The 14,007-nt window shown below is 35.6% G+C and overlaps 1 protein-coding gene across 1 annotated transcript in view; it reads right to left on the minus strand.

Annotated features, from left to right (window-relative positions):
• LOC108686351 (transcription factor SOX-5) overlaps nt 1–14,007 on the minus strand; it is a 65,387-nt gene that overhangs the window by 3,257 nt on the left and 48,123 nt on the right. Inside the window, exons 4-5 of the mRNA XM_018191616.1 lie at nt 2,525–2,809; nt 1,042–1,420 (exon numbers count right to left, since the gene is read on the minus strand). Of these exons, the coding sequence (XP_018047105.1) occupies nt 1,042–1,420; nt 2,525–2,809 (664 nt within the window). The remainder of the gene's footprint in view (nt 1–1,041; nt 1,421–2,524; nt 2,810–14,007) is intronic.

The raw sequence follows: 14,007 nt of genomic DNA on the forward strand, positions 1-14,007 counted from the left end.
GTGACTTAAAACGTTTCTTAATTTTTTTACATATCAATTTTGAGGCAGAATCAGCAAAATAATTTAAAGTCAAAAAATTGTCTTTAAATCCTCATATGAACAGCGGAGGATTAATGTATCATAGACATTAGAATTTTTTCAAATAGAAAGAAATATAGCCTCTGAAAAGAAATAGCAAAGAGCTTGCTGTCGTTCGATTGCGCTTGTAAAATAAATATTATTTTCAAAATTGTTTGCAGGAATTTTTTTTGCTACCGGATCTTTAACACAATCCCGAAGTTCAGACACATTTTTTAGTATAGTTCCATGTATGTTGCGGACGAAATAACGCGCGGCGATTACACGAAGAGATTTGCTCTTGACATTACAATGACGGCTTACGGATTTTTTTCCCTTCCTCGCTTATACGAATCGCGCGTCGCGCGGCCCTTATCGGGTGGAATCGCGTTACGCATCGTTGATTATGAGTATGCCGGTACTCGTGGCAAAAACCAGATGGCAAGTGAAACAGGTTCTCCGGTCGACGAACAGCCGTGGAAAAAAAACTCCGGCCGCGGACAATCGGGAAAACTAGCCTGCTCGAAGATGATTAAGTGTTCACCGCCGGCATGAAATCGCATACTCTGGAAGGTACCAACCATGCCTTTCTCTCTTGGAATCCATTTACGGCAATCGGCAATTTGCAATTGTTCCGTGGGACGAATGCGTCGCGTAATCGGCGCAAGCACGAGTTCTGGTAATGCTCGGATCGCAACAACGGGCGTTACTTTAATTGCGGTAATTCGGATGAATTCACGAACGGTCGGTCGATTATAATAGGTACGCAATTTGCGAAATGCGCTGTAGTGAAAGCGTACACGTATATCGCATAAAGATAATTAACCGTTGTGAATAGCAACAATCTCTCCAGAATATCCGCGAAATGTCATTTCGACACGATACTCGACTTCATCGCTCTTCAACAGCCGGTGTAATCCTGCAGGCTTTATTCTGCTCTCACGCCAAGCGATTAAAGTGAATGATCACGAATGTTTTACTCACTCGGCGAAGACAGAGTGCTGAGATGCGGTGGTAGACCGGCGTAAGGAAGCGTCGGCAGGTAATTCCGCGGTATCGGCAGTCCTGGCGGGAAGAGTTTGGGCGCGGTCGCCGCTAATGGTTGCTCTTGCTGGCCGCTGCTTCCGGCACCGGTCGAGTGCGAGTCACTACCGGGCGACGAAGAAGAGGCCGTGGCGCCCGAGGACGTCGATTTCGGCTTGGTGAGGTTCAGCGGGGCATCGAGATCCTGAAGAGGCGGAGCCGTTGGCGCTACCGCAGATGAAATCGGCGCCGGCGACGACGATTCCTTCTCCATTTGTGTGGTCATCTGAGCGAGATGCGCGGTCGCCCAGCTTGGACCTTCTCGATGGCTGCTGATCATCTGCGAACGAATGAAAAATCTTAGGAACGTCAGATTATAAGTAATGAGTTGGAATTTCTCGATCGGAATAGGATAATATTAACTAATATTATATTGGCGTTACTAATATAAAGTAAAATTTATTAAAGTTTAGCTAATTTAAGAACTCAAATCAACATGCAATTTTTAGAATACTTGGAACTAAGTTTGATTCTCAGACGAAATTATATACGAATTTATATAATAAAATTTATGTTATTAAAAGTTATTAAAAATTGTTTTTATTACAATAATAGGCAATTGTAAAAATAATACTCTACACACACACACACACACACACACACGCGCGCGCGCGCGCGCGCACGCATGCACACACACGCACACGCACGCACGCACGCACACGCACGCACACACGCACACGCACGCACGCACGCACACGCACGCACACACGCACACGCACGCACACACACACACAGAGTTTGTTTTTAATAAATGTTAGGATTTTAATGTTTTTTCATAATCAGATTTTTATATCTCTAAAATGAGCACTCTTGCAGAAATCCAATTTAATACTGATAAAAATAGTGATTAATTATTATTAATTTTGAATATGGCTCGTATAGCTTTAGCAGTTATATTAGTTGTATGACATCAAAAGCTAGAAATGACATTCAATAAATTAATTGCTACGTACAGCATTATTTTTTAATTTTCCCTTATAAACATAACAATTTCATAATTTTGAAACCTGTAAAATATATGGCAAACTAAAACATTTATCCATATCGAATAAATGTCTCAGTTTATCGCATATTTTATAAGTTTCAGGATTATGAAATTGTTTCAAGGAAAAAAATAATGTTGTATCCAGTAATTAATTAATTACATGTTATTAACGCCTCTGACGTCATACAACTAATGTAGAACCGCAAGAGGTAGCCTTAATAAAAATACTGTTCAATGCTTAACAAGTAATTAATCACTACCTTCCAATATTAAATTTCTGTAATAATAGATATACCAAGAAATAACTAATATAGAAAAAATAGTGCGTGATATTATGAAAGAGCGTTACATAGAGCTACGATCGATACAGGCGATATCGATAATCACCAGGTCACGTACATTGGCGATGGAGTTGATGTGTTTGTTGCCGGTAGTGGCGGTTGACGTGGCTGGCGGTGGAGGCATGGGCGACTGCACGGGCAGCCCTCTGAGCTGTTCGAGAAACGGCAGAAACATCAGTGATTGCGGCCCCGACATGCTCAGCTGGCTCTTTGTCATCTGAGCCTGCAACTCCTGGATGTTGTGCTGCATGATGTGCTCTTGCTGCCGCTTCAAGTGCTCCGTTTGCAGCCGCTGCATCTCGATTTGCTTCTGCGAGTCGACCGTCATGTGAGCGGGATACGACTGTAAAAGCACACGGACCACTAATTAAAGGGATGCTGTGCATGCCGGCTCTCATACAGAGGAGTTGTGAGATCCCTTGCCATCGCGAGGGTGACCATTCCACCTTGACAGCGGCTTATCCGCGTGCCTCGTGGATGAAATACGTTGGACGTATTGCCGGGACAATGCGAGTGTGAAGTAAATTGCGCGACGCGATTGCCACTTTATACCGCCAACGACTCGATGCGTCGTAAATACCGTTTTGGGCTCCCTCGTTATATTTCGCCTATATATACTTTAGACTTCGAGCGAATGGCTGCGAATAAGTACGTTATTATATGCGCAGTTGCCCGAACAAGATTTATTTTTTCCATTATTGTGAAAAAGATTACGCAGCGCAAAAGTCATTTAGATTTTTTAACAACCTGACGCAATCCACACCGAAAAAAAATTACATATAAAATTATAATACATAATTTTAGAACTTATTATTAACATGTATACATGAACTTATTAGTATACATGTATATTTACAAGTAAAGGTATAATATAACTTAGATAATTTATTATTTTTATTTTTATTATTATTATTTTAATTTATTATTAATTAGATTATTTTTTTTTATAGTAACTAAACAAAAATTGCAAAACATTTTGCAAAAGTAAATTTACAATGAATTTTAAGTTTACAGAGAAATTCATAAAATAATTTTCAGCAAATTATGTACAATTATTTTTCTTACATTATATGTATATGAACGTAAAAATGCAAATATATGTATGATATTTACCCATTTATATTATATAATATTACAAAAATTTGTACATTTAAATAAAAATTATACAATATTTTTTATTGTTATCAATTTTATTGGTAGCAATTTCCTGTCTAATATAAAACATATTTATATAATTAGAAGAAAAACTATTTTGTGAAAATGCACAGTTTTTAATATTTCTATTATAAATTGTGTAATTTTTACACATGTTATTTATATAACTTCATATACTTTTTTACAGTGTAGAAACATTCTAAGCGAATACTTTGTTGCTTGAATGTATAATTACAACGTGCATTATGAACAGTTGCACCACATTTGCAAAATATTTTTTAGTTTTTAATGGTATTAATTATATAAGTTTGGTTAACGAGGTCATTATGTTACATTTACTAAACTTATATAAACACTACGTTATTTCTTTTTATTCAAATTAAATAAAAAAATTGTTTTGCATCGCATTTCAATTTTTACTGATTTCGTAATGCAAAAATTTTAACTGCAAAAGAAATGCTTCTCAATGTCAATAAATCGACAATTCAAATGGCTACCTCGAATAGTCTATCTATTGTTTTTTTATTTATATAAAAATTTTTTCTAAAATATGTTAATTATAAATATTTGTTAAAAATATAATTTTTTTAAACTTTTTTTATGATATTTTTATACTGACATAACTGAATATAAAGAGACGGATATATTAAAAATTTCACGTTTCAAGTTATCAAAGGTATTTTAATATGAAATGTATATTACGATGCCCATCATAAATACATACATACTGATAAATGCAATAATATATAATAGTATGTCAAAAAGATGATTACTTCATAACCAAATAGTTAAAGACCTAATTGCGTGTGTGATTGTAATATCTCGCAATTAAGCGATTCGCAAGCCAAATGCATCACCAGCAAATTTTTGTGATTAACATTGTATTAATAGTTTCGAAGAAGCACGCCAACGCGTTTAGACGAGCGAGTATACGATCCACCCTCCATAGGAACGCAACAATTTACACGACAAATATCATTGTACTTTCCTACGTCCTGGCTACGATCCAGATATGCGTGGAGTTTATTTTAGACGATAAGGAAGACGTTTATTCATCCAGCCTGTGCACCAGCTGAGATGTCACGCGCGCGCGCGCGCACGCGATGCTGGATGCACCCGTGGTCGCCCTTCTCCGATTCCGAGTCGCGCGATTATTAATTTCACGACGTTCCCAATGGCGGTTCTCTCGGGAACTTTATCGCTGAGACGTAGAACCGACGTAGCAAAACATTGGTTTATATTTTATAAATAGTTATGGCGGAAAATAAAAACTGCAGGGCGACACAAAAATCCGCGCAAAAACATGCAGCGTTGCACAAGCGATGATAAGCGTGACCTTCCGTGTCGATTGGACATTGCCGGATACTTCTTATTGGTTTCTACGGATTATTAAAAACGATAGAGCGAAAAAAAACGTGGATGTATGAGCAACATATTCTAACATATTAACGCGCGAAATGATTACAATGTACGTAGCGCAAGATGTCAATATGTCGGTCACTTATCGATATAAACAGTATGTTTTTCAACTACAATATTAAAATCTATACAAATATCAATATTTAATTTTAACAAATAAAAGTCAATTATTTTTTCTCTATACATTACAAAAAGAATGATTTTGCTGAAGTAATCTAAAAATTTAGCTAGATATAGATCAGAAAATAATTTTCTTGAATCATCAAAATAATTATGTGGAACACGTTGATAATACTGTTGCAAAAAGTTTAACATTTTAAGCCAATTTGAGCGTTCAACATAATTATTTTGATAATTCAAACAAAATTATTTTCGGATCTATTATATATTTAACTAAATTTTTAGATACGTACTTTTTAGTAAAATCATTTTTTCCGTGATACTTTGAATTGCCATTAAAAAGGAATAATTAAATTATATTAATTCTAATTAAAAATTACATAATTATATATATGTAAAATACGGTTAAATATGAAATGATATTAAAGTTAAATATGAAATGATATTTTTATACATGTATTTGAAATAATTTTAACTGTAGTTAGCGCTTCTTTTACTTATAAGGGATCTTCGCGATATATCAAATTCTATTGAAACTTTATGTACTTATAGTTTATAAATATAAATAGATGGAAATATAAAAGTTGAAATTGCTTTACATATAAGGAATGATGATTTCATTCCTTAAAAATGTTTATTTGTCGCTAATATTTTTCAAATTCATCTACGAATGTAAGATACAAATATATAACATTTCATAAAAATCAGAATTTGACACTTCGCAAGATTCCATTAGTTGATTTATTCATATGCAGTCTCGTTTAACTCTCTTTTATTTATTATTGACTATTTATATATATTTCTATCTTTACCTATATTTTTTCATATTAATCAATAGAGATAAATAGCATTTTTCAATAATGCTAAGAATTAGGCTTGATGTACAACAGAGGATGAATATATATATACTGTCTTAAGCCGCGGGATTAACAAAGCGGTCATTACGGGGGATTAAGAGTATCGTATGACCGTAGTCTTCATTCTCTGTATTCATTGTCGTTACTATCTTTTACGATGCGTCGTTGGTACGACAAACCGTTCAAAGACTGCCGAACTGTGCGTTTATGTCCCTGCGAGCGTCCCAATGAGCGCATGTGCGTTCATTGAGACCACATGTGTCGCGTTCGCTTCGGTGGCGCGAGGGATCAGCCACCGGGAGACAATGAGTCGCGACCGGGTAACGCCAATTCGGGTAACATCTTTGGTTCGCGATATCTATAATAGGCAAAAGAAAGAGAGAGAAAGAGAGGGGGGAGAGAGAGAGAGAGAGAGAGAGAGAGAAAGGGACGACTGGAACTTCATTATTCATTTGCACAGTTCAGTTATGCCGATGATACGTATCCGTGACAGCTATACCGCCCACAGTGGCTAAATATAAACAGGCGGGGTGCCAGCAAGTTCCATTCACATTCACATCCACACGCGACGCGGCGGTTTAGTAAGTGAGCATAAGAATATGAGGAGCCCCGTTCTGAATATGCATCCGCGCATTGACGCCAACTGCACCGCCTAAACTTAGCCACGCAATTACCGAAACATATTTACCCCCGTAATCGCTCTTCGGCCGATTATCTATCGCGGACGATATAGAATCTCGACATACATCTAGATCACATGTAAAATTGTGATTAAATAATTTCACATGAAATAAATTTACTTATAATTTAAATCGATAAACTATATGTATAATTTTGTAAATAATCTAAATACCATTTTGTTCTCATATCGATATAGCGCGGTATAATTAATACATTTGTAATATTGTTTAATGATAAACGTTTTGTCAAACAACTATCAAATTTTTATTCTCTATAAAATAGAATACAACCAATAGAAAATAGGACCTATAACTGTCGAAGCTGGAATATCTTTGGTGCTTGAATAATTTGGTATGAATTTATACGTGTATATTATTTACGTATCAAATTCTGCCAAACAGCGCGCCGAATTAATTTTATGGTCTTAAAACGCTATACGACAGAACCATATAATAGTACTATCACAAAATTAAATTACTTAATAATTTAATAATTTGATGCTAGTCATAGACATCTTGGAAAGATCTTAATAGTGTTGATCATCATGACGTCAAAATGATTACTAAGAAAAAGTCTTTTCAATTAATTATGATAAATGTTATCGTGATGACCTGTTCTGCTTCGGAGAATATGTATTTTGTGAGAGTTGACGATCGACGAGTGATTTTCGTCGGTGCGACACGCGGGGCTAAAGGCCCATAGAAATTTGCTTGTCCAGATTTAGAATCGGAGCCACTGGAGTGCAAGGGGACATGACGCGGATCCACCGGAAGTGGTTCATACTTCACGTGCGTTATAAAGACTGTCACTGCGGGTACTGTCTAAAATTACGTCGCGCTGCCAGAAGCGCGTGACTCCGACGTGAACTGCCCGCGCACGTAGATCGGATTAAGATCCCTCTTCCCATTCTGGATATCGGCGACCCACAATTTTATCGCGATCATCTTCGTCTGAGATATACAAGTGTTATGAATAATCAATCGCGAAAAGAAGCCGATCTTGCCCAGCCCTTCTCGCCCCGTTGAAGAGACAACGAGAAATCGAGGAACAAAAAAGTGCCGCTGTACTCCTTAATGGAATTTTAAAAGAGAGATATGTAGAATCTCTGATGACAAACAGGGAGGCGGCCGATGGATACATAAATTATGGACCACTTTGAACGGGATTCGCGCTCGCTCCATACAGAACCATTGCTCGTCACAAAGACAGGAGAAAAAGAGAGATAGACACACACATACACACACACAGAGAGAGAGAGAGAGAGAGAGAGAGAGAGAGAGAGAGAGAAAGGGGGGAAGGACCAGTGAATTGCGGGGAATCTGGGGCAACCGGAAGCGGTATTTTCGTGGCGCCGCTTTTCGAGTGCAGCGGAGGAGATGATCGCGGGTACATCATCGCGGTCGTCTCTTCGAAAGTCGTCTGTCCTCTCTTTCATTACGAGGTATTCCATACTGGCGATCATGATGATATATAAGGAAGATTAATGGCATTGATCGTGTAGATATAACGGAAGAATCATTGTTGGATTCTATATACTTATACAAAATGTCCCAAGTCTTTAGAGTTTAATTTTGTTAATAGATTCTTCAGTTTATTTAAAGTTAACTTCTGACTAAAATATTCGTCATAATATCAATTATAAATTATTTATAAATTATTTTTAACCTTTTGTCTGCACCTAGATCTTTATTGACACAAGCGAAATTTCACTTAAAAAATTTTCCGAAATAGAAGAAAGCGTCCATTTCCCCTCGCAAAATATCTTGTTAAAAAAAAAGAATTTTTGTAAAAAATATCTAAATATTATTATAAAAAGAATATCTTATTAAAAAATTGCTAATTTAAAAAATATAATAATGTTATAGAAATATTGAAAAGTAACCATGAATTTTTCCACCATTTTTTGAAAGTCTAGAACAGTAAAAAAACTTATATAGATTGATCATTGGAGTAAAAATATGATTTATATATATATATATATATAGATAAATTATTAAATTACATATAAAAAATTACTGTAATTATCTTCTGAAGTATCAACATTTCTCCGCACGAGACTCTGTATGTTAATTCGTCTTTTCTTTCGCATGTACAATATTACTAATCTCATAATCTTTATTAATGCTATTTGTAGCCTTGCAATTGAATCCCATTATTTCACACAACCAATAAGTTTTTTCTCTACACATATTTGTAATGTAAGTAAACAAGGACAATCTAAACTATCTATTATACATAATCTAAGGTAGACGAGTATTAAAAAGCCGCTGCTTTTCATTATCCGACTAATTAAACTTCGTAAACAAATGATAAAGATTTATAAGATTAATAATAAATTAATAATAAATTACACAATCTGTATTTAGTTTATATAAAATGTCTCAAATATTCGAATCAAATGGATTCTGCTCAATATGTTGCGTAATCTTATTCGGAATAACCCTACTTTTAGTCGCTGTAAATTTTTTAAAGACTATTACGATTCGATCATTACGAATTTAATTATTATTTTGTTATCAGGAAAAATACGCTGTTCTTACATTTGTAGAATACGCATTTGTAACATCTTTTTTTCTATTCGTAACAAAGATTAAAAATAAGCAAAACCTAATAATGTATCTATGTGTATAACGGTACGTTATTGTATGATTTAAATGATTCTTCTAGGCTGTACTGAGAAAAATTTCTGATTAAGAAGGAATAATCAGAAGATTCTGATGTCATGTCAATCAAAATTTCGATCATTATTGGACATCTGGTTTATCTCGACTAGAAGTCTAATTAATATAATTAGAATTTTCTGGTTCGCTCATTTCCAATTAAAAACTTTTATGAGTGTGAGTTCTACTTTACATTCACGATGCTTTCGGAATTATTTCATTTTTGTTATTTAACAAATGACGTCTGCAAACGTGTAAGTAACAAATAGAATACAGCCCTAGTTGAGGCTGCACTGAGACAAATGTTAGATTAATTGGAATTCAGGCTGAAAATCAGAATTTTCTAATTGAATTTATAGTTATATCTATTATAATTCTAGTTGAGATAACCAGAATTCCAACTGATATTATTAAAATCTTTTGATTTATTCAATCAGAAATTTTTCTCAGTGTACAGAAGTCGTAAACAGACATGTCGCGGAATCATCAAATAAGAGATGAGTTTGCCATCGTTCTCGCGAAATCTATCATAATCAGGTTGATCCAATGGACGCGTGTACAGACCCAGACTGGCGTGGCATGGTATTTTCAGATATCTTTATTGGCTGTTTATTATCTATTCGCCGCCTCTAATCCTTTTGATATTCCGTGTCAGTGAATAAGCAAATCGGCCGATCATCGGGAGCTACGAGTCAGTTCTCACGAAGACGTTAATATCAATAATTCCCTTTGCCGCATGCCGGCCAATATCGTTCGATATCCGAATGAACGGGCCGCGCTTATCCGGCAGCGTTTATGCGCGCGCGTCTCAATCGCAGTCCTACATTACAAAGACGACTTTGTTTCCTTTTCAACTCGCGTCATTGGTTCCGCGAGCAATTGTGATAATGTCTGCCGAGTCAACTATGTAAGAAATAATGACCGTTCTGCTGGTCGCAAATCCCGTAGAGACACGCAGCCATTGATTTCTGATCAATGGTTAGATCATTTCTCAATAATTCTCCTTCCAAGAAAGAGATTAAGTTAGTTGCACACAAGAGCAAACGATCAATTAGCAAATATTGTTAGACAGTTTATAGTCTTTTTGATAAATAGAGATAATATCTCGTCACATATACATATACATGCACATTTGCAGATATATTTGAATCCTTTCAGTAGCCAATATGAACGTAAAGATTATTAATTGCACGTGATTGCTGAGAGGGCAAAATATTAAAATATGCGTTTTAACAAGTTCATAAGCAGATATTAGATCTAGTAGTAAATAATCGATAAAATGAAATTCTGTTAGATGAAGAAATGTGTCAACATGTAAATAATTAATAGAGATTACTGAAAAGTTACAATAGGAGAAGGTCGGTTCTTGAAGAAAGACGGTACTGAAAGTCGTGAGACAGATAAAGTCAAAACATAGAATTAAAAAGAGTAAAGAGAGAAATGATATAAAGAAGCAATCAGATTGAAGAGACTCCATCGATAGATAAAAATTAAAACTCTAAAATAATCCTTAGAATAGACGATTGAAAAATTCGTGTCTTGTGCATTCCTTTTTTTTGAAATATTAGAAATTAAGTTAAACAATGCTCTCCATCCTTTTCTTTTTTTAATACATAATTTTATATAAATGCTTTCTAAAAAATATTAAAATATATGTAAAAATTATTTAATAATACATATTATATCTGCAAAGGTGATGAAAATTAATCTGGGACGACTCACCGTATGTGGTAAAGATTTGGAAAACGTGTATACTAAGGGTTAATTTGTAAAAAGGTTTTCGTGAATTGACTGTACTGTAAAACACAGCGGTATCTATACAATTCTCATTGTATTAATGCTAATATTAACATCAATATAATACGGATAACATCATGGATTTTAAATCCACCATGATGATATTGATATAAACACCAGAGGTTTGAAATTCACACTATGTTAATATTAACACCAACGTAGTGAGAATAATAAAAAAAATAATAGACACCGCATATGTGTTAAATCCATACCAAGGGTATTAAATATACACTGATATTTTTTAGAGTGTGTATAATATGTAATTTATTTTGTTGTAAAATAAATTTAGAGCGAGAACAGAGTAAATGAAATCGTTACGAGCGCGTGAACGCGATATGAGAGACATTAACGGTGTCGGAAATACTTTATAAGCATGCGCGTTTCATCGCCGTAAACCGCACTGTTCAGTGTTCAGCGACAAATTCTCATCATCTTTCATGATTTGCATCTGATCATGTTTTACATCTATTCTCGTTCTACGTCCACGCCAACTGACATGAATATCGAAACGCCAACCTAGCTGGAATTGCCAGGTGGCCGGAATTTCCGAGAAAATCTCAGAATTCATCGGCTAATCCCGTGTCCAGTAAATAAAGTTTTCTGTCCTGGAAATGCATAATTTTAATGAAATCCCAGGATTTATCATACTTTTAAACTTCTCTCGACTCTATCAACACTTACATTAAAGATTTGTATGAAATTGTGTTACACTAATTCACGAGTGCGTCCATAGTGTTGTACTTTGTGTGATCTGCATTGAATTCTTTTAAAAGTTCTTTTTCTAAATAATCAGAAAAAAACTTTCAAGAAAACTATAGATTCTAGTTTTTGACTTCTACTTTTAAAAAAGTTATCTCATTTAAAATATTATAAAAAATAAATCAATATACTATGTGAAGTACTAACTGATACAAGATTTAACTCAAATAGTTTATAATACTCCGTTTTTCAATCATCGCCTCAGATAAGTCCCAGAAATATTGATATTAAATCTGACAACCCTAAACCCAGCAATCCCAGGAACCCAGAAGTCGTCCGTCATGCGGACCGTCGAAAATTCTGCACGCACAATGTTCATTCGCACGCGAACGCCATACGGGGCGTTTCTCGCGGTTAACACTTGCTGCCCGGAGCCATTTGAATATCCCGTTACCGGAATGTCGGGTGGCCCGCAAGAAAAAAGGATTAAACTTTGTTAGCTTTTTAAACGTAAACACGCGAGTCTCGCAGCCCACCGTGCAAATGATGTATCCTCGCTAACTCGTAAGCGCGTATTAAATATTGAGCCGCATTTATAAAACTCGAAAGCTTAGAATTTTCATAGCGTAAAGTTTAGTTTTTAATTTTTACACACGTTTATTTCTTTCAAATAAGGAGATATTTTTATCTTTATATTCAACGATAAATATTTCTTGATCTTTCTACAATTTATTACTAATTATCACATCTTTGAAATATTCTCGGACTTCTATTTCATCAAGAAGGTTTTACGGCAAATTTATTTTGCATTACGCGAATAATCTTTTCGTACTTAAAAGGCTAAGACGGTTCAGTGTGTGCTTTTTAGCGTTTTAACGCGCGCATTTGCGAGTAATGTAATCCATCTTGTATAACGTCGATACGCGAATTAACGGTATTAAACCCTGATATTACTGATGTGTATGACACTAACGCGGCGCGGACAACGTTTCTCTTAGCGGCTCAGGGCCTATTGCGGATCGAAATAAGCTGCGACGATGAGCCGACTGTCAGTAGGATTATTGTCCTCGCTTCTTACGCCCGCCGGGGAGTTCTTTCCGTGAAGATCGTATGTGGTAAGGCAAGACAGTGTGTGACTGTCCCTGGAGACCAGGGGAACGTCGAGACGCGTCCAAAGCAACCCCCATCAACTTTGAGGCAAGCGAGAGGGCAATCGCGTTGCTGTCTCCCCCGGTTCCTTCTGACTTCTCTGCCAGCGTATCTTCTTTTCTCGCGTCGCTTCCTTCATCGCGTACGATTCGTCTCTTTTAGTAATACAGAAGAACTCGAAGAAGAAGAGAGAAAGAAATACAAACATCGGTCTTATGTTCTTCCCCTTTCGTTCCACAGGAACTATTCTGTCTGTCGTCTGACGATCTCCTCTTTGTCTCTAACGTCGGCTTTCCCATCAACGGTCACCCCTCTCGAGAGGAGATCCCTCAACGACCCCTCTAGCTCTCCGTAGTATGTGGCAGCCGACAACCTCGATATACTGTCACCGTAGCACTTCGACACCTCGATCGGTTTATACCGCAACGGTATAGTGTCAACGAACGGCATCTTCTCCTAAAGATGAGGTAGTATCGTTTCTGACGGCTTGAGAGAGAGAGAGAGAGAGAGAGAGAGAGAGAGAGAGAGAGTACTGCATATTATTTTTTTCCTCATGAGTCTTTAATATTGCGCAGTCAAGCGAATCGGTCGTTGCAGTGTAGCTAAAACCATCATGCTTGCGGTAACGCGAAAAAAAAAATGGAAGCATGTTTTAGTACAGTTTTACCATTATAACATCGCTGTTTTTTCATAAATTTAATGACAATAACATAATTTTACTTTATGTAAGATCAGTTTATATACGTATATATTTTTTAATATTATATTATATATAATTATCTATAATATATCTATGTATAGTATATTTTTAATATATGTATATACAATATACATTCCAGGTCAAAAGTTTGAAAACATTTTTTAACAAGTGATATTTTTCGGATTATTATTCACTTAAATCTATAATAATAAGCTTTTTATTTGAAGTAACTTTCAGATAGAATTCCAATAATAGATCCAAATAAAACCTAAAGAATTATTACTAAAATGTAATGTTATAGGTA

The sequence above is a fragment of the Atta colombica genome, unplaced genomic scaffold (assembly GCF_001594045.1).
Source record: "Atta colombica isolate Treedump-2 unplaced genomic scaffold, Acol1.0 scaffold176, whole genome shotgun sequence".
NCBI classification, from domain to species: domain Eukaryota; kingdom Metazoa; phylum Arthropoda; class Insecta; order Hymenoptera; family Formicidae; genus Atta; species Atta colombica.